At 45.1% G+C, this 25,136-nt stretch overlaps 1 protein-coding gene across 1 annotated transcript in view; it reads right to left on the bottom strand.

Annotated features, from left to right (window-relative positions):
• Positions 1 to 25,136, bottom strand: part of LRP8 (LDL receptor related protein 8) — a gene marked incomplete at its 5' end in the record, with an annotated part of 170,039 nt that overhangs the window by 9,954 nt on the left and 134,949 nt on the right. The window contains 6 exons of the mRNA XM_083868076.1: positions 1,619 to 1,790; positions 2,497 to 2,622; positions 2,752 to 2,871; positions 5,675 to 5,797; positions 6,136 to 6,258; positions 12,450 to 12,812. Coding sequence (XP_083724202.1) covers positions 1,619 to 1,790; positions 2,497 to 2,622; positions 2,752 to 2,871; positions 5,675 to 5,797; positions 6,136 to 6,258; positions 12,450 to 12,812 — 1,027 coding nt within the window. The remainder of the gene's footprint in view (positions 1 to 1,618; positions 1,791 to 2,496; positions 2,623 to 2,751; positions 2,872 to 5,674; positions 5,798 to 6,135; positions 6,259 to 12,449; positions 12,813 to 25,136) is intronic.

Below are 25,136 nucleotides of genomic sequence, written 5' to 3'. Positions count from 1 at the left end.
CGGAAGATGCTTCACTGCTCATCCTGCCTTTGCTCATGGAATGAGAAGGTGAATTGTATGAGAGCTGAGTTCTCCAATATCAGATTAGAGCCTTGGAAATGAAATGTCTAAACCCAAGAATCCCTGACAGTTTTACAGTCTGCAGTCAGGGCTGGAATGGCCATGCAGAGTCAGCCTGGATGACCAGCACACTGCTACATCTTCCCTACAAGAACAGTTTTGTTTGTCTCTGACCCAACACCACAGGAATGGTACCTCAGGGCTGTATGGGCATCTGGCAGTGCTGCCAAGACTCCAGTATTCCAGCATGAGCACCCCGTGCTCTCAGTGCACAGCTCCAGGTAATCCCTTACCAGTGGAACAGTTTTGTTCCCTCTTTCCCGCCTGTGCCTGCACAGGAGGCAAATCAAGAGGCTCCCACAGCTTCCACAATAGAAGGGCTCAAGTCCAGGTGACATGTCAATTCTCCCAGTAACTAAATACTGTACAAGATCTGACACCCCAAAAAAGACATCACCTCAACAGGACAATCTGGAAAGGTAGTGAGGTGACCATTATGAAAGACAGGATCTCCTGCCAGCAATTACTTCCTGTACCAGAGTTTTTACCGTGCAGTAGCCTCTCAACCACAGACTGCTTGTTCCCAGGGACTCCCAGCATATCTGCTTTTGGAGAGCTGCAGGAGCAGTCTCTTGGATAATTGTACTGTCTCTGTGTACAAACTCAGCCCTTGCCCAGGCCCAGTGAGTGTTGACAGCTTTCTTCTGAACCATCTCCCCACTTTCAGAGCCCCACAGGCCCCTCAGGGTACCTGCCCTGCTGCTGGTGGTCAGTACCCAGCACAGCCTGGGCAGATATCCCTCCCTGCAGGGCATGGGAGCTACCAGAGCCTGCAGAAACCCTGGCCTGGCTCCCACGTGCTGACACCAGTCAGCCTGTGCCTGATCATTAGCTGGAATCCAGAGCAGACCACTGCAGAAGCTGCAATAGCCGTGCAAATCAGAATATACACGGGGGATTTTCAGCACATAAATTAAATGCTCTTTTGGCTAAGCACACTCACAAGCCCCAGCACATAATAACCGTGATTGATGCCATAAAAACAGCTGAAGGAGGAGTGAGAATGAGAGTTAGAGTTACAGAACGTGTACTGTGGTTTGGTGCTGTGAATTTAAATCCAGTCTACCAGAGACTACAGTGGGCAGCAGCTTGTGTCTGTGTTGCTGCCTCCTTGCTCCTATCATTTGCCTGCTTTGTACTTCCAGATGCCAGGTCCATAGTGGCCTCCCATACAGCACTCACAGCAGCCTTGGCCCTGCTTTGCAGTGTCCATGGCTCAGGAAATAAGAGCCTACATTTAACTGCATGAGTGCAGCAGGATCTGGAATTGATGAAAAGTCACCCTGTATTATCAAAGAGATAACTGCATGACCCTCTGATGTCTTTATCAATTTTCAGAAAAGACTACCAAGTCTGGGTCACAACAGGTAATCCTGTGAGGGCAGAAAAGCCCTCAGGTGCCCTGTACCCTGCACTGTTCTCTGGGCTGCTTTAGGGGATACAGATGGAACACAGCTTTGGGAAAGGACCAACACACACATCCTCTCTTGCCACTTACCTGTAAATTTTTCGGTAGAACAAGTCACACCAATAAATTCTGTTTGTTGACACCTCCACATCCAGTGCCACCACATTCTTCAGCATGGGAATGATACGGGAATAGTCCCTTTTCACCAGGTCTATTTTACGGACCTCATGGCGATTGGTGAAGATCAGGTACGGGCTCTTGCCTAACACAGAAAATCAGCACATTTGTCACTTCAGCAGCTGTCCCAAGGGCTGGATTCAGCTTTCATTTCTCAAACAACAGTGGAACTATCAGTTACTGGTAGCTCTGTTTGTACAGAAGCTTTACACCACACTGGAAGCAAGTGGCAACTTGCTCCAGAGGCAGTGCTGCCACACACAGGCACCCCTGTGGTCCCTGAACACAGCCTGGTGCTTGGACAGCCTATTCTGCTAAGCCACAAGCAAAACTCTGGGGAATAGCCTCATCTTCAATTCATTTCAGCACAAAATCCTGGCCCAGATTTTGGTGACTTACAGCTGGGAGGGTGGAGGGGTGGCTCAGATACCCCGTTTTAATCGGGATGTTTTCTTTTTTTCAATACTACTAAATGTTTTTGCTGCACTGTTTTCAATAACACCTGTCAAGAGACTTTCTTTTCTAGTTTCAGCTTCAAACAGCCAAGTAGTGACTGCAATCTTGCTCTGTACACTGTTAAAATATTCTGATCTGCACGATCAGTGGTTCTTGCCTAGAGACGCATCTGCTGTTGCTGCAGCAGCTCTGTGCAGCTCACAGTGAAATGTCTTTGCTTGCCTTGCGTGTTTCCTTTTGTTTCCGTTCCCCTGCCTCAGCCTCGCGAGCGTGTTTTCTTATCGGAGTTGTGCTGTTGAGCAAGCAGAGCTTCAGTGCCTGTGGCATTGTCTTACCTACAGCTTTGCAGTTCTTGGACAGGGTGTCCATCTCGTATCCTTCGTAGCACTCGCATTTGTAGTCTCCCTTGTAATTAATGCAGATCTGGCTACAAGCGTCTGGATTCTCACATTCATCTATGTCTGAAAGGAGTGTTTGAAACCCATCAATAACTTGAAATCAAACCATCTGTGATGGAGCAATGCTCAAGTGAATATAATCACGTCTCTCTATGGTGAAACACAAGGGACTGCTGTTTGCATGTCAATTACCTCCACACGTTTTTTTATCCAGAAGCTTGTATCCAGGCGGGCATTCGCACTCGTAACCGATCTTCAAATCTTTGCATATGTGTGAGCAGCCACCGTTGTTCATCGAGCATTCATTAACACCTGTAGGGGATACACAGATCACCTATGACAAATGGGGGCTTTCAGCTGTGAGATTGAATAAAATTAAGAGATTTCCTCAGAAATTATCCCATTTCTATCAGTTTTGGTACTGGCCCTGTAGAGCACAAGTGCCTTCAGAGACAGGAAGCCTCCACTGTATCACTTTCTTGCTCTTTGTTATTCCAAACCAACGCTGGGGGATCATTTGGACTCAAAGCTAGTGGCTGAATGAACGGGGAGCCCTGGGGATAAAGCGTGTGTGTCTCTGCATCTCATCCCATCAGAGAGGTGCTGCTTTGAGCTGTTCTGCCACATGTGAGAAACTTTCAAGGGACCTAAGGGCTCTCTCCAGCATACGCCTTCTTCCCCAAGTGCTGGTTCATGTTGACTTTTCTGAACAGTCTCTCAGAACTTTAATAATTCATGCTTGGGGACTCTCATCTCCCAGGGGCCAGCTATTTTGAAATACTGTACTATTTTCCCATCTAGCTCCAAGGAATGATCTATGTGAAAAATTCCAGAAAACACCGAAGTGCAGTCTGTCAGAGATACTCCATTAGCACTGAGATACAGTCCTCCCACAAATACATCCCCCACAACAGTCTCTGCTGGCAGCCCCCAGTGTGCAATTTATGAAGCAACAGCCCCCATCCTCTTCTGGGGCCTTTTCTAATCCAAGACCACCTCTCTGATCCTGCTCTCAAGTGCTGAAATGAAAAACAGAATAAATGGACTCTTGAAAGTAGAACTGAATTAGAGGTTGGGAAAAGCTGGTTTCCTGTCAGAGAAAATATTTCTTCTTGGTGTAATTGACCTACAAAAGTTGAACAGAAAGTTCTCTCCTTAAGGAAGACTGCTAAACAGGAGCCGTGGGATTTCAGAGATGGTGGACTCACCAGAACAAGGAAAACTGATTTGCTCCAGTCTATAATGCAATTTAAAGGCAAATTTTTCATTTATCTTTTACTTCTTGTTTCCTTGCACACTGCAGGTGAGCAGCACAGCAGAGCCATGGAAGAAAATGGAAATAACCACAACCCAATTAAGTCCAGACTGGGAAAATACCATGCCAAAAGGAATCCATCTCAGCTCTGGGATGCTTTCACCTTCCTAACAGGTACATACAGAGACATCAATATATAATTAATGGAGCAAGTTCACCAGGCTCCAAGAAGGTGTTCACAGTCCCATTGTGTGCTGTCACTGTTCAGTGACATTTATGGACAGAAATCTCCTATTCCTACATTGCATGGGTCTGTGGCAAATTGGGTCATCAACATGCACAACTGCTCTCTGCAAAATACAATAAAGGCTCTTTTGATTAACAAGCCAACTCTCACTCAGGTGATTCCCATGGTTTCAGAGGTGCTCTGTGGAATGGATTTAGGGGCTGTAAATCAAGTGCTGGTTCACTTGCTGCACTTCTCAACAGGAGCTGAGGAGGAGCCAGGCAGGAGGGCTCTGGGCAGCTGCTGCTCTTTACCCAAACTTCAGCAGTGTATTCCCTGCCTGACTAAAATAGCCAAGTGTTGTCCTGCCTTCTGCAGTGCTTTTCTGGGGGACTCTCACAGGCACTGCAGAGTTTAGCACCCCAGACAGACACACTGAACTGGGGAGTGTGTCCTGCACCTCTGCCTCCTGTGGGGATAACCTGTGTGTGAATTACAGTCACAGCAACCCAGAGCACTGCACCTTCCCCTGGGGGCTCTTCTCTGCTTCCCAGCTCAGACAACAATACCTCATGGCCAGCCCAGGGCTGCACCAGTCATGGCTCCAGTACCACTGGACTGAGCATCAGCCCAGCTGTGCCACTGCCCAGTCTGTGACAAACTGGGCTGCCAGCTTTGTTGGGACACCTCCATAGACAGACAACTGCAACACCCACTCAGAGAAACAGGGAGATGTGGATTAGTGGAAGAAAGCAAGGGCACACTGGAAGCATGAGGTAGGAGCACCTTCACTAGGCATGCACACACTCTTCCTTGTCTAAAACAGGGAAAGACTGACAGTTCTTCCTAAACAGGAGTTATTTAAGGGGCAGCCACTGAGCTCCATGATGTCATGGAAAGAGATGCCTGTTGGAGACATCTCTGCACTGGGGAAAACAACAAACACACACCAATGTGTTTGAGTAATGCTGCAGATCAGCGCTGGTGCCCACAATGTCTGGTGGGAAAGGCAAGAGAGGGCTGTCCTATGGAGAAGGGCACAGCTCTGTGGCCTGGGCTCTGTTCCCCTGGCTCCAACAGCCCTGGCTCTCCTGGCATTCCCACAGCCCAGAGCTGGCAGGATGCTGCAGAGAGCAACCTGCTGACATTGCTGAGGGAAGCAGCAACATGTACAACCCAGAAATGGCTGAAGTCCTGTCTCAGGGGTTGCTGCCTCTTTACATGTTTTCACCTTCAAAGCATGTTCTCAACGCTGTATTTTTATGGTGTTATCATCATCTTAGAATTCAAACATAATTTAGGCAATGAGGCTAAATAAACTGGTCTGTGTTGTGGAGGACACTAGTATTTGGGGAGGGGGAATTCCTCAATCCTAGTCCCGTGCTCAGTTCATACATCCCTCCAAGAATAAAAACTGAGTGGAGAAGGGCACAGTTCAAACTTACAGATGATCAGACTAAGCTACTAATTATATTCATATGAAGGGTGATGAGAGAATAAAGGCAAGGAAAGAGGAGCAGAGTGAGAAATAGCATTAGCAGCTACATGTGGTTACACTCAAAGCTGTGAGCACCAGATGGAGAAGAGGGGAAGCAGTTACAACAGGAGCAACACGTAGAAGGCAAGTACTGTACCACATTCTTTCAGAGGCTCGTCAGACCAGTCCCTGCAGTCTCTATGTGAATCGCACACTTTGCCTCCGTCAATGCACTCTCCACTCTTACACTGAAACTTGCTGGGACTTTCACAGGCTGACTCTGTCATGTTGGGCAAGAGAGGAAAGCAACTAAGTTAGATGAGGCTTGTGACAACAAACAGGCTGACATAAAGCTCAGGAGGGCATCATTAGAAATGGAATGGGATTAAGCAAATGAACATTGAGCCTGAGCATCATGCAAAGAACTTTTCAAGTCATGCAGTCTGCTTGGTCAGCACAATCATCTCTCCCAAGCAATCCCACTGCCAGAACGGCGTAAAACTGTACAGGAAACAGCTTGGCACGGCCCAGAGGAGCAGCATAGGCCTCTTCCCTTTCCAGAGGCCACACAGCCCTGGCAGATTCACCCCATGGAGTATGAGGAGCACCTGTACCCACCTTGGACACAGCCGGCCTCGTCACTGATGTCAGGACAGTCGTGCACCTTGTCACACTGCTTTGCTCCATGGATACAGGTCCCATCGCCACACTGAAATTCATCTGGCTGGCAGGTCACCAGAGCTTTAAAACAACAACATTCAAGCATCAGCCACACAGAACTCAGTCATTTGTGTGGTATCTATCAGCCATGTCCCTCTGACACTGCTGGGGTTGCATCCTCTGTCAGCAAACATCAGAGTATTGGCTGCTTCCACCAAAGCAAGAGGCAGCAGCTGCCTCAGCCACTGTTCTCCTGTGCCCCTCTGCTGTCCCAGGTCACCCTTACATCCCTGGGAAAAGCCCATATGAGGAAACCCAGCCAAAACAGATCCAGTGCTGGCAGTGAAGCTTCTCAGGTGGCACAGAACAGAGCAAGCAGGCAGCAAAACTCCCAGCAGTGGGGCAGCTCTTGGGGCTGCAGTCTGTGTGAGGTCAGGATGCTTCCCAGCTGTGAGTTACAGTGACACTGGGTAGGCAAAGGCAACTGCTCCTCAGCTGTCCTTCCTTCAGGAAAAATTACATTTCAGATACATTTCAAAATATATTTGGGCTAAGGCCGAGGCAAGAGACCTGTAGTGACTGACAAAGTAGTGTGGTCACAGCAGGGATGAAGGCAATAAGGAGATCCAATTATCAGGTTACCAAATGCCCATGAGCCAACAGCCCACTGGAAGGCAGAAGAGCTCCACTGCACTGTGGTGTTTCTTGGGGTTTCCAGCCCTAAACATCTCTGCAATATCAGCCCAATTTTCATGCCTGAAGTACATTTGTCCAGGTCAGATTATAATGGACTCAAACTTGATCTGATAAACAGCAAAGTTGGGGGAAAATATAAACCAGACTGACCATGCTAAAAGCAGTCATATTTCCCTCCCCAAGTTACAATGAATGGGAGACCTCCCTAGCTGGGACCAGCCCTGTGCTGACACAGGAACAGCCAGCCTGGCAAAACAGGCTCCTCATTCCTGGGACATGTTTTGCAGCTTCCTTCTGAGGGGCCCATCAGATGTATTCTTAAAATCCTATTAAGGCAGCACACCCTGGAGAGCTCCTGATTCCAGCCTTTCCACTGTGTGATTGTGACAGAAAATCACTGCTTCTGATTAGTGATGGGAGGCCAGCACCGGTGTTACTACATGGGAGGTGAGAGCTGTCTGCAGACTTCACTGCACAATTTGACAAACTGGTTCTAATATAAAAATGACTACTTTCAGATAACCCAGGAAGAGCTGCAGACATGAAGTGAGCCAGCATCAATATCATAAAGTATCAGTTGCACAAAGACTCCACATTACTGGTGATTGCCTCCCACAGGATGCAAGATCCAGGTTCATGATTACTTCACTGGACTTAGTTCTAGCACATCTTCAGGCAGCCAAAGGCACCAGAGACAGGAAAAGCCACAACTGCAGGGTCAGGGGGGGAAGGGAGAAATCCTGTCATTAGAAATACAGTGTTCACATGAGGAAAGTTTGGAAATAGCACTGCTCCTTGGAGAGGAAAGTCATATGCATTATATTCATAAAAAGCTGCAAAGTGACGAAAGAACCCCAAGCAATAAGCACAGTTATGGGACCAGCTGTGCTGCCACATTTCAGCTAATAAACTCAGGCACAGGAATGGGAAACCTCAGTGGGACATCTGGGACAGCAGCTCCAAAGTAAGCATGTGGGATCTTCTACTCTACAAATGCAGAAAAATGAAGGAGGGAAAAAAAACAAAGCTGTGGTCTGGGGGTCACAGACCACAGGTCTGGAAGTGGCAGCAAGAACTGCAGGGAGGCAGAGTCACTTCTGCTTAAACTGTTCCTGGCATGTACAGCCACCTGCCTGGGGAGGCCCTGACCATGGAGAAAGCACTCTCCTCCCCAGGAAACCCTGACTTCTGCCAGGCTAAACCTTGGGCACTGCGAGGCTTTTCCTGTGGTCTTGCTGAAAATTCCTTTGCCACAATTATTTCTTGTCTTCACCCCTAACCTGAAAACCAGTTTGCTTCACCTTTTCTTAGCAACTTCTATGTGGAGGAGGTAGGATAGGATGTTCCTTCATTTCTGACTATAAATATTAACCCTTCACAAAAGTGTAACATGTAATTAAAGCCAAGGGTTTTGTCTTCTCTGGAGCAGAAACAAGTCTCCAGTTTATCAAGTAAATCTGTGTGACAACAGCTACAGATTTGGAAGACAGCTGTTATAAAACCTATAATTGTCTTCAATTGTAATCTTCAAAGCTCTTCTAAAATGCAGTTATAGCTAAATGCTAAGAACAGAAAGGTTTCTAATCCTAAACCGAATTAAAATTAGGGAGAATTCTGTAGGAATTGCAAAGACAATGTTGCACAAGCACCACAAGACTGAGAGAAAAATGACAGCACAATTCTTAGCTCAGTTGCTACAGAGACTGCAAAACACAGATGTGAAGCTGTACTTCACTGCACAAAGCTTAGCTTCAAGAAGAGACAGAAGCTTAGAGACCAGGCTGGGTTTCCTGGCTCTCTTCTCACTCCACCAGAACTGTGGAAGTACAGACCTTTGAGGAACAGCCCCTGATTCTCTTAACAGACATCTAGAAAAGGCAGATACAGTAACAGCTCCTACTGATTATAAAGGCGTTAAAATGCATGTGTGGCATTTCTATTTTTTGCTGCATTTTTCAGGAGAATTCCATGTTCTGTTCTCCTGAAGTCGAGAGACCAACCCATCTCAGCCCCACTGGCAGAGCTGACAGCAGGTTCCCATTAAGGCCATTCCCAAGGCAAAACAATAACCCAAGAAGAGGGAAGAGCTGTGCTGTTTATTTGCCCAAGATGTTCAGAAAATTGCTGTGCCTAATTTGGAAGGTTTAAATCATTGAAATCTCAGTATTTTTACAGCCATCTCCTCTACAATCAAATACAAAACAAATTACCAAAGCCCTGCTAAATTAACAGGTGCCCTCAAAGAGACACACTTCCCATTTACAAATCCTGGGCACAAAGCTGCATCACTCAAACTCAGCATGTATATTCCAGACTCCAAACCTGAGCCTCAGTTTCTTCTGGTTGCTGGGTTTTTTTTTCATTCTTTCCCAAAAAAGAAAATCTCAACATTTGCAAAATGCATCAATCCAATTTTATAGATGGGGAGAAAGAGGCAGAGAAGTGTGAGGTCAGGTCTCAAGGGTTCTGTTTTCTTGCTGTCAGTTGTAAGCATTATTTATTCTCCCTCCTCAATGCCCTAATGCAAGTTGCAAAGGACATTTTAAAATATAACCATTCCAGATTTGGAGACGAATAAATCTAACCTAATGTTCATTTTATAAATATACATATATACATATCTGAATATATATGCTATGGAAAAAAAAAACAAACAACAGCCACCCAATGTTCTCACACAGCTTTCCTGAAATGACTCATTCCCTCCTATTTATTTGCTGTCTCGCTGCCAAAACCTGTTCACCAATTGTCACCCTTCATTTCTGCTCTACTCATTTCCCAATCCAAAACGTTTATAACAAATGATGGGTGATGGCCTCATGACTTTTTTTTAAAGCATTAGATTCCATCCCTCTGTTTATACTGCACAAACCCCATATGATCCCCATTTGCAAGCGAAGATGTAGTAGTGGGATCTGCAGTTTTAATCAAGCCCAGCCAAGGGGCCCCTGTTGCTAAGGGGACAGAGCTGTGTCACACACCTGTAACTCTCTGCATGCCCCATGACACTGATCTCAAACAGAGAATTTCTAGAGACGAAAAGAATTATAAATGTTCCTAAACTCTTCAGTCCAACAGACGAGCAGTGACTCTGAGTTTCCAGAGCTCCAAAATATCTCTTACTGCAGGCAGGTGCACCCCAGCAACAGCTGCATTTAGGATGGGGAAGCAACATTAATTTTGGCTCTGACCCAGCCAACACATCAGCTCCATGAGCACTCAGTGCTCCAAGGCCTCTCCTGGTTTGCCTCAGAGAATCCCATCCACACAGTGGGACAGCCATGGGCTCACACTCTGCTGTGGCACTGAGGTGCAGCCAGAACCAGGCACTCTGTGCAGAGGAGCACTGAGGTAGCTGAAACAATGGGGCTTCGAATCCCACTGTTTCCCAACCCACAGGACTGAAGGGAGCAAAATCAGCTCATATGCTCATTTCTCCCAGGCAGACAAACTGCACATTGCGTTGGACTGAGACTTTCTGGAAAGAGACCCTCACTGTGCTAAACTCAGAATTCTCTCAATCACTTCTGCCACATTTCCCCCTTTCTCCACTGGTTGTCAGCACCGTGCTGTGCTGCAGAGGTGTCCAGCTGCATCCTCTGCCCTGGGAGCTGCCTCTGGTGCCTCTGGAAGTGCTGCTGGCTGAGGCTGCTCTGCAGCACAGGAGGCTGGTGGAGCTGTGCTCCTTCGGGCCTCATGGCTCGGCAGTTTGAGCTCAGCTGGACATGGCTGTGCCTGTCACACCAAGGAAAACAGCTGGGGAACAGTGGGCCCTCTGCCTCAGGAAGGTACATGGGCACAGTCCCACTCCTCTCACCCAGCAGAATGTCAAAATAAATGGGGCCTGTAAAAGACTTAAAATATTTCAAGCTGAGCAGGGATTGAAATTTAGGAGACATTTCATCAGAAAGCACCATCAGTGAGCTGCTCCCCTCTTTCTCCACTTGGCTATAGAAGGAAGCCTCTTTCCCTCTCCTGAGCTGTCTAAACTCAGCCATCCTCTCAGGCTGCTGTCACTGCAGGGAATGCATCCTGTGGGACAGAGATCAGTTCTGCTGGAGTCCCCTGTACCAGACATCAGTTCTTCACCTTTGTTTGTAACGTGGCCCTTGCCACTCCTCCTGATTTGGAGGGGACAAAGGTACAGGACTGCCCACAGGAGCTCTCAGAATGAAAACAGGCACCAAACCACCCAGGCTGCCCCAGCCAGCAGGGCCCATCTCCAGCAGCTGCGATTCTGCATGGCTTTCCTGAAACAGAGCCAGGATCCAACTTTGTCTTCTGACTCCACAGTCCTCGTGATCCTTCAGACCCTGGCAGTACTGCCTGGGTACCTGCTGCCCAAGAGCTCTGTCAACAACTTTAGCACCCTCCTGGAAATGAAGGAAAAGGCAGCCTACCTAATCCACCCCTCCTTGGGAGGGGCTGACAGCCTTGTACCCAGCAGCCAAAGCTGCTGTCTTCCTAACAAAACATTTTTGACTTCTCCTATTCAGCTCTTGCTGCTCTTATTTTTAAGAGTCCTTGGCTAGTTAAAGGCACAGCAGCTCCAGGATAACCTATAGCTCATCCTCCTACTCTCCTGCAATCCCAACAGTGGTGTCCAGGATTCACTATGTCCTCCTCTTGTTAAGGAAGCTACTGAATTTACATCTGCTTCTCTGCCTGGAGGAAAGTCTGATCCCCAGCTCCTTGAAAGGATCTCCCACACAGGCTGCTCACCAGCCTGGCCTTGGTGTTGTCATGGGTATGAGAAGATGGTGCTGGCAAAAGTGATGAATTTTCTTAGATACTTGCAAAAATCCCTGGGTTTGCAGCTGGTTGCTGCCTTCCTCCCCAGAGGTGGCCCAATGTCAGAGCTGCTAAATATAAACAGCTATGTAAATATTTAATTTCAATCTTGTCATTATGAATATTCTAGCAAAACATTTTGCTCTTGTTTTCTTCTCTCTCCCTCCTCAGGTAAGTGACCAGCTTGAACAGTTTAGTGGCTAAAAATGGATGAAACATTCAAAATACCACACATACCAACGCCAGCATGTTAAATGCATAATTCCAGCTGAAAAGAAATCCATTATTTATTAGCTCTGTGCCTTTATCAAGCCAAGCTCAAAATGCATTTCAAACCAGATTCTTCAGAGGTACTTCTCTTGACTGCCTTGTTCAGTATACTCCAACTTCAGAGGCAGAAAATGAATTATTTTTTTTTCTGCTGATCATATATTCCCTTTAGCATAGCAGCTTCTAACCTCCAGGCTGCGACCCCACCATGCAGCCTGAGGGCTTTGAACATTTTTCCCATTTTTCACTCCTTGTCTTTCTAGTGAAACAGCTCTCTTCTGAGGGACAGTACCATCCAACAGCTCTTACACCTCCTCTACGGATTCTCAAGGAAAAAAGCACAAAAGGAATGTGGAATACACCTGACCCTGCTGGGCTGGGCACCCAGCCACGTCATGTGGGACACAGGCTCTCCTTGTCTGGCACAGCTGCTGCTCAGACATCAAAGCCTTGCCTTCAAACACAGCCCACAGCAGCCTGCTGGCCCTTCCCCCCCGGCCCCCGCAGACACTCACGGCAGTCCTGCTCATCAGACTTGTCCTTGCAGTCCTCGTCCCCATCACACTTCCAGTTGAGGTGGATGCACTCGCCGTTGCCGCACTGGAACTCGTGGGCCGCGCACGTGTTGAGGGCCTTGGCGTCGTAGCCGCACTTCTCCACGGACTCGTCCGACTGATCCTCGCAGTCGGGCTGGTTGTCGCACACCCACAGCTCCGGGATGCACATGCTGTTGTTGCACTGGAACTCGTTGGGGTTGCAGGTCAGAGGGGAGCACTTCCTTTCGTCGCTGCCATCCCCGCAGTCGTTGTCACCGTCACACACGAAGATGATGGAGATGCACGACTTGTTACTGCACTGGAACTCGTTGGGAGAACAGGCTTGGGAATAAAAACAAACAGGTGAGCTGGGAGGTGTCCAACCCAGCCCTCACCACTGCCCCAGCTTTAGCACATTAGGGATGTCTGAGGGCCAAGGCACAAAGGCATTACCACGGCTGTCCTACCCCAAAACATTTCTCCCAGTGGTTGCCATGTGGCAAGGAGCCGGTGAGACCAGTGCTCCTTACCTGTGCCTCGGGATGCATCCTGTAGGGACCTTGGGCAGCCCTGGATAAGGAGGAGCAGCAGGGCTGTGGGAACTGTGGGTGGGAGAAGCAGGGGCAGTGCTGCCCTGGCCCTGAGGAGCAGCCAGATGAGCCCCAGGCAGGAGCAGCAGCAGGAATGGGAATGGAGGGAGGTTGCAGGGAGAGGCTGGGGCTGTGCTGGCAGAGCCGGGGCTCCTCTTGGCTCCACGCTGACATTACCAGCTTCCTGACTTTCATAAGCACAGAATCAGGTTTCAGGATTTCACAGTATGCCTGGTTTTGGACATATTAAGTGGGATGTGTAGGGTAAATATTTAGTGAGTCGAGCATCAATTTAGCTGCAATCTGCCAGTAAGGCCCTTTACAACACGCTGAATGCCTTCCCTGGAAATCACAACTCAACATTAACATACAAATGAGGCACTTGTCAGATAGAAGCTGAGTGGAGCACTCTCCTCTGCAAGGCTAATGGACAGCTGAACCAGAGATGCCTGCTCAAATTAAACTTTCAGGTACTCCGACAAAGTGCACTTCGAAGTCATGTTATCCCATCAAGGTGTAGGGTAGGGGAACCAAAACTCCCTAAGTACTTTGAGGTAGTTACTTACAAAAGAATTATTTTTCTGCAGTTTCAGCCCTCTACAGGGAAGTTATGGCTTTGATAAATTACAAGTACAATAAATATAAATGCATATAAATTACAATAAGCTTTTTTTAAAAAATAAAAAAATATTGCACTTGGGAATCTTTTTGTCTTCAGAAGCAGAACCACTTATTGCCATATCTACAGAGTCCCCCTACACTAGACCACACAGTTTAGATGGTACCAATCACTGCAATGGCAATTGCGCCTGGAAAGCAGCAGAATCCCTCTAAAGGAGCTGTCATATCCCAGATTTCAGCCAGTGACAGCAACCCAGTGGGATTCTACTGCAATATTATGTCTGGTTTATACCTGGGAATAAAGCTGTATTTATTATCAGCAACTTAGACATGTCCACTTGCAGAGATGACTAATTACATTCTGTCTGGCAGACTTGCTGGGCTCTGTCTGATAACCTAAGCAGACTCCCATTTTACATCAGAACATGAATATATATACACACACACACATATGTATATAACACGTGTATATGTATAAACACCTTTCCCCTCCTGCCCTGTGCTCTGTCCCATTTAGTCCCAACTTTTCCAGATGTTAGAGAACAGCAATGCACCTAATTAGAAGGGAAAGAGGGTTGCCTTCCTTGCTGCAATGATCATGCACTGGCCATGACCCAGGCTCCCTCCAGCAGGGAGGAATGTGCAAGAGAATCTCAGCTGCTCCACTTGACACCAATCACAGAACACAACAGAGTGAGGCACCAGAGGAGCTGCTTGGGCTCCTTTTGCCTTTGATACAGTATTTTAGATATTGAGATACCCTCAACAGGCACCTGTCCCTTGGACCAGCCACAGTTTCTCCTCTCTGAGCAGAAGGAACTGAGATCGGAAAACTAACACAAGGAAGTGAATCCTCATAAGGACCTGAAATACAAGCACAGTCTGATGGAAAAGCATCTAAAAACCTTCCTCTTTTGCATGGCAAAATTGAGACCATGAAAATGCTCTGAATATCACCCAAATTCTGCTCTTTATCTCAATTCAGCAGATTTTTCTATCCTTACCCCATAACCAGAAATCATCTATTAACCCTACTGATCAGTACACAGCTATGCAACCTACACTGTCTTCAGAGGAGCCATTATATGGAACTGTATATGGAACATTCCTCCATAAAGTGGAAATTCAAGGTAACAGTTATAATCTTACCAAGCTATTTTAAAATGGTATTGGAAAAACAGGGATATTTCTATGGCTATGTACAGCTTTTGTAACAGATAAAGGCTGAGAAGAAGAAATTGCTTTTCTGGTGTTATTTTGATGAATCTCAGAAACAGATCAGAGAGCAAAAATCTTGCATAATTCTTTGATCCCTAATGTTTGGGCTGGATTGTAATGATTTGCACATTTCAAATGTGCATAAATTTCCTTTCCACCAACTGTAAAGAGCCCCTCTTTTTCCCTTTGTTGTTTTCCTGGTCCCACCTCCAACCCTCCTCCTGTTTGTACATATTTCCCTTCAGAAATCTGCTGCATTGGCAAATTAGCCACTGATAAACATAGGAGTGGGATACAGACAATGGAACTTTGCACAAAACCTCCTTTGCACCTACAAACCCCAGTACAGATATAAAATTACTGATAATCACAGCCAGCAAATAGAAGTAGTTCAGCTTTTGTAACCTCTCATGAGGACTTTCTCAGTGAAGCCTAAGAATTGCTAGCTAGAAAAATTGCATGGTCATGATTATTTTATTTCTTTTTAAAAATTAAGTTGAGTGTGCTGCCAGCACCAGAGACTACAAGCTCTCTCCCCATGAACAAGCAGAGCAGTTTGGCTCTTGGTAACTCCCCTCTCCACCTCCACAGTCCTTAGGAGGGGATCAAGCAGTTCCTTCTGGGTCACACCTGCCTGCAGCAGAGAGCTCCAGCCACCCCTCCCGTGTGCTCTGCTGCTGCCATGGGAGGGCAGAGAGCATCCCTTCCCTCATCCTTCCCTCCTTCTCCCAACACCTGAAATCCTCAGGGGTTTCATCCCAGGGTCAGGCCGAGGCTGCAGCTCCCAGCCCCGGGGAGCAGAGCTGGCCTCGGGTCCTGCGGCACCGCCTGGCACCACAGCCAAGAGCCCAATTAATAAAGCACCACAATTATCTTACACAGCACCTGCAGAGATGGGCATGGGGCAGGAAAGCCCCAAGGACAGTTTACTTTACATCTCCTTCCATAAATCTGTCAGGGTACCTCGCTGTCCCATCACTACAGTATTTCATTGCCTCCAGAGCGTTTCAGTAGAAAATGTGCCAATAGTAATTAAATGATCACTGGGGTATTTTTTGACTTGAGCAATTTGTTTGCATTCTCCAGATTTGCTGCCTGTCCTATTGTAGGCTGATTCACTCAAGACCAAGGAATCAAATAATAATTTGCTTTCTTTAGCACAGAAGAAATTAATAAATGGTTCTACTCCAAGGCGCAAAACCTACTTCAAACATGAGTGATCCCAATAGAAATCTTGGGAATGTTTGTCAAAGATGTGTTTAACCAACAGTCTTCAAAGCATTATTATAACACCAGTTTACTGTAGAGCACTGTAATGTGTAAAGGCTCTTCACAGTTTTAGGAAGTAAGGTATCACACATAAATGATTATGTAGATGTGATTTTGCCTATAGACAAAATATACCAGAGGTATTCTGCATGAATTTTTGCCCTGTGCTGTGTGCCAATCTGTAGAGCACAACTCTCACAGTTTTTGCCTCACAGCCTGCAGCTGCAACTCTTGTCACTTCTTTGAGGAGAGTGGAGCAGAAGCAGCCTTGGGACAGAGGAAGTTAGAAATAATAAAATAACAGAAGATCAGAGAGATTGCATTTGTGGAGTTAGTGTTTCAGTACTGGCTGGTTCTCTCTTGCCCAGAGCCAGGATTTAACCAGATGCTTTAACCAGTGAGAGTCTGGTGCAGCAGGGACAATCTTAGTTCAGGCATGGCACCAAAAATTCAGGTAATTCTGCCACATGCTCTTTAAGTCCTTTTAGAAAAAAAGCAGAATGCTCTCAATATGTAGAATTCTCTAAAAATACAGGGTGCTCATTAAAAACTGTCATTTCAAAAAATAAATATTTGTATATAACATTTCTACAATGGACAACTCCACCAAGCATGGATCCTCAAATCTGGATAAAATAGAAAAAATTAAATAAATGGTATGTCCATCGTTACCAGGAGCTAGGAATTATGTACAATGGACTATAACTGCTGTCATTGCTAATCTCTAATTAAAGATTTTATAGCTTTTCAGTAAAGCTCAGGTATTTAATTCATCTCTCCTCCAAAAGAGCCATTTCCACTTGAAATTGCATGAATGGCTTAAAGAATTATAATTGTTTGGTAAAATTTGTGGTAAAGTAGATAGCAGCAATTATCCACTGATGCTGAAGACAAGATGATAAGATGAATTATTACACTGTATTTTTCTAACATTGTCCCCAAAGCAACTTAAAAAAAATGTGTCTGAAAATTTGTGTTTTTTTTAAATCTGATAATGGATCTTCTCAAGCAGGCAAATGATGATTTGTGCATACCAACATTTCCATCAGGGAGGGAGAGATCTGCTGTTGATTCATGGCTGCTTCAGCACTGCCAGGAGAGGCTGCTGGACTTGAGAAACTCTCCCAGGCTCTGAGATTTAGGATTTGAGTTCTGCAGGGCTGAGGGATGGAATTCCTGAGCTCCATCTGCCCAGGTTTTCTGTCCCAAGTGCAAGCCCAGCTGCCCCAGCCCACAGGAACCAATCTGAGCTGGGCCATGGATAAGGAGGTCACAGAGTGCAAGACAAGGTAGATTATGTTGGAAATCCCAGTTACCAGCTCTGTCAGCATGTTAGTTTTGCTTAACTAGTATTTATTTTCAGATTTAATTCTGTCTAAATTATTTATTTTGCCTGCAGTCAATTGCTTACCAAATACCTGAATCTTTCATACAGATCTTCTGTCAAATGCCAGTCTTTAAAGCACGGATTCATGCCTGGAAGGACAAGTTTCCCATGGAAAGCTGCCCTCCAGGAAGGACAGCAAAAGAGATGGAGGTAAATGAAGATGACCTTGAAGCTCATTGCTCTGAAAAAATGACAGGCCTCCCATGGAGGGAATAATGCAGCGGAATTGCAGCCTCACTCCCACCAGTGGCTGTTGCTATGGTGATTGATACCGAAAAGCCCATCTAGATGGAGGCTGCAGAAGGAATAGTAATTCCTGATATTGTTCAAATCACTAATGGAGCTAAGGAGCCATCTCACGCCCTCCTGTAAATTAATATTTGCATGTGCTGGCTGCCTTTGTCACACGCTGCCCTCAAACACAAATCAGTCATTTTCCCATTCTCTGCAGCAGCATTTGCATAGTATTAGTTAATTATAACCCAGCAACCAGATGCCAAAGCCCCTGCTGACAAATAATAGTTGGTTCAAAAATGTATTTGGTGATTTCGAATGTATTTCCTGAGATTCATATATTCATTCCAAGTGGTTTAATTATCTGGAAATAGAATTAATTATGACCCTCAATTTACAGAGAGAAGCAGTTTATGTACAAAGGCATGCACACTCTGCACTATCTGTCTTTAATTTTATGTATGTGCAATAAGGCTGCAGCTCATACCTGTGGTCTCCTCAATTCTCCTTCAAACCAGGAAAGGGTTAGGGAGTTTATCAGATGTTCTTCTGGCTAAATGACTGAAAATGACCTCAAAATAAGAACAAGTGAATACACTGTAGAGGGTTTAAGGGTAAAATAAAGCAGCTGGAAAGACAAAAATGGATGGTCAGGATACCAAAGGTTAATATATTGTCCTGCTTTTGTGACAATCCAAGACACTCCACAGGGATCTCATGAGGATAAAGACATTATGATTATTATTATTTTATATTCTGACTGGAATATAATTAGCTGAATCAGATTGGAGATGCTTGGTACTAGCCAAAATTTAACTGGAAAACAAATGTGCTGTGAAGTGTCTAGTGAGTTTCTTTCCTGACTTTGAAAATTGGAGCCTGTACAGGACAAGCTCACTCCTATTCCCTTAGACATGACTTGCTTATTAAAATGGCAATTTTACAAATTACACCAATTTGGCAAATCCCTCAGAAACATCTGATAAGAGCCATTAAACTAACAGCTGCTCTAATATTATCACACAAAATTCTGTATTTCTGAGGAATAGATGAAGGTTCAGCAAGCAGAACAGGGCATTCCTGAGCAGGGCTTCATCCTGGGACAGTGCACACAAATCCCACATTATTGCACACACAGACCTCTTGGATTTGGCAGGACTCCCTGTGGTTATGAATTTTCTGCACAACCACGATTTAATTTTGCTATTGTGGAGTTTAAATCACAGACACTTTGTCAGGAAAAGCCAATCCATGGATGCCACCTTCCACCCACTGGGCAGACTGCCACTCCGTGCTCATCTTCTGACAGAGACATGACCTGTCTGTTTTCCCAACTGTTTTTTGGTTCCTTGTGTCCAGCTCAGGAGAGACTTCATCAAAATCCTAAAAGCTACGCTCCAATCACACTGGCAAATGACAGCACAATTGGGTTTATTCTCAGGAAATGTGGGAAAGGCAAGAAATCCCAGCCCATGGCTCCACAGCCATGTCACTGGCCTGCCACTTTCTCCTGACTCATTCCTAAGCACAGGGGTGGTACCAGTTCAACCAGTGGCAAAGCTGAGCCATTTCCCCAGAATCAATTAAGTAATTTCTAAGCTGCTGCTGTAACTAAGCAGGGAATCCTGGAGGTTGCTGACTCACAGGTTTGGACTCACCTGAGCAGTGAGGGACAAAGCAAAGCTCACACTGCAAGCAGTGAGGTCAATGCCCCATAAAATTTCCATTCCCACTAATTTACTTTGCTTGATGGCAACTGTCTGTAAGAGGAGATATTGCTTGTTGTGGTTTTGCTTCACTATTAAACCTTCACTGCATTTGGAACATGGACTGTTTACTCTTCTGGAGTACAGACAAAACAAGGGAAGGCTGAGAGCTCTGCCTTCTCAACTCCCCAGTTTACCCAACCATATGTCTCAAATTTCTCTAGGAAAGTGACCCAAAGTGAGCTTGAATGTAGGTTCAATAACAATTAAAAGATGCTTTTGAAATAAAATGGTTTGCAAGAGAACTGATCTGAAGGGAGAAGTACCTTAAAAAAGCAGCACTGAGGATGCAACAAGGCAATTGGCAGAACTTGGTGTAGCCCCAGCCAAGGTTATGAATATAAGCACGTCCCATAATAACCAAGCCCATAAACACAAGGCCCCTGTGGTGATTTTGGGAGGGGGAGAGACTGACAGACTGCTCAGGAAACAGCCAGGCCCTGACTGTTTTCAGTTATGTGATAATTAGGGGGCACAGCTATTACATGATGTGGACAATGCAGCTATGTACCCACAAGTCCAGAAAAGAATGGCAATCATTTCTCAAAAAACAGTATTAGATTTTCTACTCAAATGGAAAATTTAATCACTGAGTGACACTCACTGCAATTAAACCTGTAAGGGTCGTGTGCTGACTGTGCTCACATTAACAGCAATGAGATTTCCACAGCATTAGGATTTGCCTTGCAAGTTTCTGTGACTTGGGAATAGAAAACAGCAATTTCCTGAATTTGGGCTGAGATGAAGACTCACATGTTCAACATGAGCATTTTAATTATTTTAAAGTTATTGGAACAAAGACAGGTAATGAAGTGGTGTTTATTGTGAGCTAAACCTTTCTCATTGCATTTATCTAATGAACAAATTTCTTTCCAAAGTAAAAGGAAAATTAATCCAACCCTTACATCATCCTCTACAGAAAGAGTATTTCAGCCACTAAGATGACTTTCAGATTAGTTTTATCTGTTAATATGACTCATAAACCAACTTTTTTTTCTTTTTCCTCTTGCATCAAACATGACATGGTCCTCTCCTGCGTAGGCCTGTGCTGAGTTCAGGCTACTGATTTTGATTTAGCCTTCAGATCATATGCTCAGGAAGCAGAACTGCTAATTAGTGTAACACATATGTACTGGTGGCCACTGCAGGATGTAACTCCTACCCACATATCTGCCATCACAGCATCATCACTGGCACTGCCAGCTACAGAAGATTTCTCTGAATAAAACTGAACAGAATCTTGCTTTCTGCATGAATAGGCTCAAAATTATAGCTGCATTCTTATGAAGAAAGCACTTCAGGGACGTGAAATACAATTGTATTTGGCAATAAGAGATGTAATTCCTTGACTGTTTCAATTCTAGGAGCTCTAACTGTTGAAAGACTATCCGAAAGATAAACATAATTACAGGCCAATTCTCCCTCCTCTGCCAGAATGGCATGAGATTGGAAAGAAGAATCAGAGCCAAGGTCTCCAGCTGAAGTGCAGAAGGAGCAGCAGGACAAAGCTTGTGAGGGTGTGCACAGGTATCCTGCCATCCAGCACTATTAAGCTTTAGTTTTAATTACCCCCAAATCTTTGTATAAAAGCAGCTCTTTCAGCCCTCTTCCAGAAGCCTGTGAACAGTGATCCTTTGGGGTGTGAAGGACGTGTCTGTGTGGGGGTGTGAGTGTGCTCCTGCTGTTTTTTGCATCCCCCTTTTTTCCGCTCCCACTCCTTCAGAGAAACACTGCAGAAGTACCACTGCTGCATTGTCTTGTTTTCAGATTGTGTTTTCATCTACTCTGTTTTAGAGAATAAATTATTCATGGAACACTGATAGGGACAATTTCTCTGTAGGAGGATCAGCACAGGGCCAGCCCCAAAGCCCCACTCCATGCTGGAGGCTCCATCAGCAGATGTGCCACGTCTTCCTCTATAAACTGAAGCTCAAGGGACAGCAGCAGGGAAGGCAAAGCCATTTTGCCCTCACCCTCTGCAGGTACAGCCCTGGCACAGCTTGGGCCATGGCTTTAGGGTTTAATTCTGGATTTACACAATGACTGTCTTACCTCTAACCTAAGTTCACACACTGTTTAACTCTGTTTAATTACAATGAGCATCCAATATTTAAAAACGCAACCATCTTTCACTTTTGCCGCCAGCATGCAATTAAAAGTACCTCCCAATCTCTTTTCTTTCTTGCCATTTTGTTCTGAAGGAACTCAGGACAAATATGATTATGGGCTGAGATTTTTCCTAAATAACAATGGGGATTTTTCTGCAAATTACTACTGCTTTTGAAGGAGCTCTAATACTTTAAGCAGTGATAAAGTGGCAGCTGTACATGTTTAATTTCTGAGAGCCAGGGCATAATGCACAAGCATTAATCCCTCCAGCTGTCCAGTAATTAAACATCATGTAAAGCCCAGAGGATATCATTGCTGTGCTACCTTATCTTATTTATGAAGGACTTGCATTTGTTAAATCTAGCAATTCTTTTTTTCCTTCTTGGAAATAATTGTAAATTCTTCCATCATGGCAAGTGCACTGAAGCTACAGCTACCCTCTATAAAATGCCAGGAATTTCAGACCAGCCATGTTTCTTTTCATCACATACTAAAATAATGAATAATGATAGTGGATAAATATTTCTTTTATAGGCCTGACTGTGATGCTATGGGCTTTAACCCTGTTAAAATTGCTAAGTTTCTCAGGGTATGAGAAATGCATGGCAAAATCTGATCCTTTGGGTTTGATGTCCTTCTGAGCTGACTGAGGGACAGCACATAATGAATGTTAATTCATTAACAGGCAGTGAACAGAAGTAACTTTGACAAAAGCACACATTAATCAAACCGCAACAAAAGATAAAATCAGTGCTACATTATCACCAAGTTAAAAGGTGTCAGTAGGATCAGTGGAGATCTGGAATGGACTGCATCAGTATGGTCAAATCCCAGTAGGGAAAAGTGGGACTCATGCAAAACACAGGTACCTTTCACTGCACAAAGAAGAAAACAGTGTGGGACAGCAAGATGCTCCTTATAGTTACAAGACAATGATAAAAGATGAGAAAACAATTTAACTGTCAATAGAAAGGTCACTTCATGTGAGCGTAGGTGCAGCAGCAGAGTGGAGGAAGGTGACCTTAAATCAGCTTTGCAATTTCCCTCCTTCAGCTGGTTCATCAGCAGGTGGATCTGCTGGAGGGATGAACAGCTTTAAATCCTGCTTTAAATTCTGCCTTCAGCCAGTGGTTCTCAGGTGACCTGAGGGCTGTTAACCAGGGCACTGGCAAGAGCTGAACTCCCAAGTTTTCTGCACTTGGACCTTCCAAGAAAAGGACCCCTCACTTGGAGGGGCTGCTGCTTTTTGTGGAGAGTAACACATGAGCCTGGACCTGTGCCAGGAAAAGTGGAAAGTTCACCACCTGAGGATCCTGGAAATGATCTGTATACACAGGAAAGCCTGTGAGCTGCCATGGCAAGGACACATGGCTACAGCTGAGCACACCTCTGCCTACTGTGATTTCCCTTACGAATTTAAAAAACCTTTATCCAGTTTGTTCACTTTCAATCTGGCATATCATCATATCATAAAGCTGAAAATCTAGAACTAATTCTGAGATACATGGTCAGCAATGGAAAGCCTGAAGACCAGGGTCCAAAAGAAGATGCTCAGGGTAACGAGGCTGTCACTGGCATGAGACTCCTGCAGGAATTCCTGCATCCACTTGTTGGGAAAAGGGAAAATGGTGCACTGCCAACTTCTCATCTGCAAGACACAATTTCCAAATTGAGTGCAGGCAGTGGTTCAGTGATGAGGCCAGAGCCTTGTTCTCTGTGAGCATCCCAGTCCTCTCAAGAGGAACATGTGTGCATTAAAGGGGTTCAATGCCATTGCAGCTGGTGCAGGATGGCAGCTCCTCCCTTCTAAAGCCACTCTCAAGTGCTCTCTGCATTCCTGAGCAGCTGACAAAACACTGCTCCTGTCTCTCTCAGCAGAGATTTAACAAGTTGTGCACTAGTTAACCAAATCCAGACGGACCTTGAGTTGTGTTGCTTTAATTACAGCCTCTCATACTTAATTTCTCTTTTATTCTCAGTAAACACACTCCTAAGCTTGTCCAATCCATTGTGACAAAGGTTAGGTGCACTGGGAGCAGAAAACCTTCACCTGGGAAATAAGTAGGCTGCCAGCACCTCCAAGCCAGCAAATTCAAGACTGCTGACCCTGACCTATGACTACAACACACCTGGTACTGTGAAGACTCAAATTACTTCTGCTCCAAAAACTGAAAAATAAGATTTTTCTTTTTTATATAGTCTTATTTTAAAAAGGCAGATATTTGCATTTTCAAAAATCGTGCACTGAAAGTCAGTAGTGTTCTTAAAGCCTGTCTGTTGGAAATCAATTTTTTAGGCACTTACCTACCTGTGTGCAAGGATTAATACCTGCAATTAATCTCTGGTGCAACTACAGCCTGTGCAGAGACAAATCTGGATCCCTGATCACTGGTGCTTTATCCATTGCAGGTGAAAGAATTTGCAGTTTCCATTGCTTCCTTGACAAGTTCTTCCACAGGGTGAAAACCACATTTTTGTCTCATTCAGACTCTCTAGTTTTGCCCTTGGTCTCTGAACAGCTGCTCTCTCTCCCCCAGCTCGCTGTGCCAGTGTCTGCACTGGATACATTTCACATGGATTCAAAAAGCAATGATATCATTCTGGGAGGAAAAAATTCAGCAAGAATTACAGGGTTCAGAGCAGTAGCTGGAAACTGCTGGAGGAGGAAGAACCATAATACACCTACACAGTTCCTAGTTTTGGATCCACAGTTTTGGATGATTCTACACCATAATCATTACTGTCCTCTCCTGCAGGAGATCCTCAGCTTGGGCTGTGAACATTCTGACACAGGGACAGTTTCTTGCACAGCCTCAGCACAACCAAGCTTTGCTCCTGGATACCAGCACAATATTGTTACTGGTACAAACTACCAATGCAGAAATGCAGGCATAAATAAAGTTAATCAACTCTGTATTAAATCCTCTTGAAGAATTATAAATCCAAGAGCCAGTTATTCCTATGAAAAATCAACTCTATACACGGTTTAAAATATTTTTGAAGTGTCACATGAGGTTGCAGTAATAGCTTTATTAACATGGATTTAGAGCTTAGGGGTTTTTCTTCTGGATGCCCTCACTCACACCATCTTCAAGTCATCATCCACTTGTTTATTGCACATGCAGGCTCTCATCACAGAAATTATTCTGAGGACAAATAAATCCCCTTCCAAACATTTATCCTGCGGGATGTGTTATTTATAGACAAGTTGGTCAGCTCTGTGAGAAGTGCAGCCTCTGACAGGGTGCTGTGCTCCAAAGGGTGACAGGCAGTGCTGAAGCTTCTTATAAAATGAGAATAAAAGCCTGAGTGCAGAGATTTAATTAACAAAACAAAGAGAAGAAGAGGTCTGAAGTGGTCAGGATACTGTGTGCTGCTGAGATAAGAGGAAACAGAGAAAGGAGGATTCTAACCAGAGAAGAAATAGGAATGTTAACAGAGTATCAGTGGATAGGCTTAGTGAGGTTTATCA

Source organism: Zosterops lateralis (assembly GCF_965231275.1).
Source record: "Zosterops lateralis genome assembly, chromosome: 9".
In the NCBI taxonomy this organism is placed as follows: domain Eukaryota; kingdom Metazoa; phylum Chordata; class Aves; order Passeriformes; family Zosteropidae; genus Zosterops; species Zosterops lateralis.
Note: the sequence above shows the minus strand (reverse complement) of the source record. Positions and strands in the feature narration are given on the sequence as shown.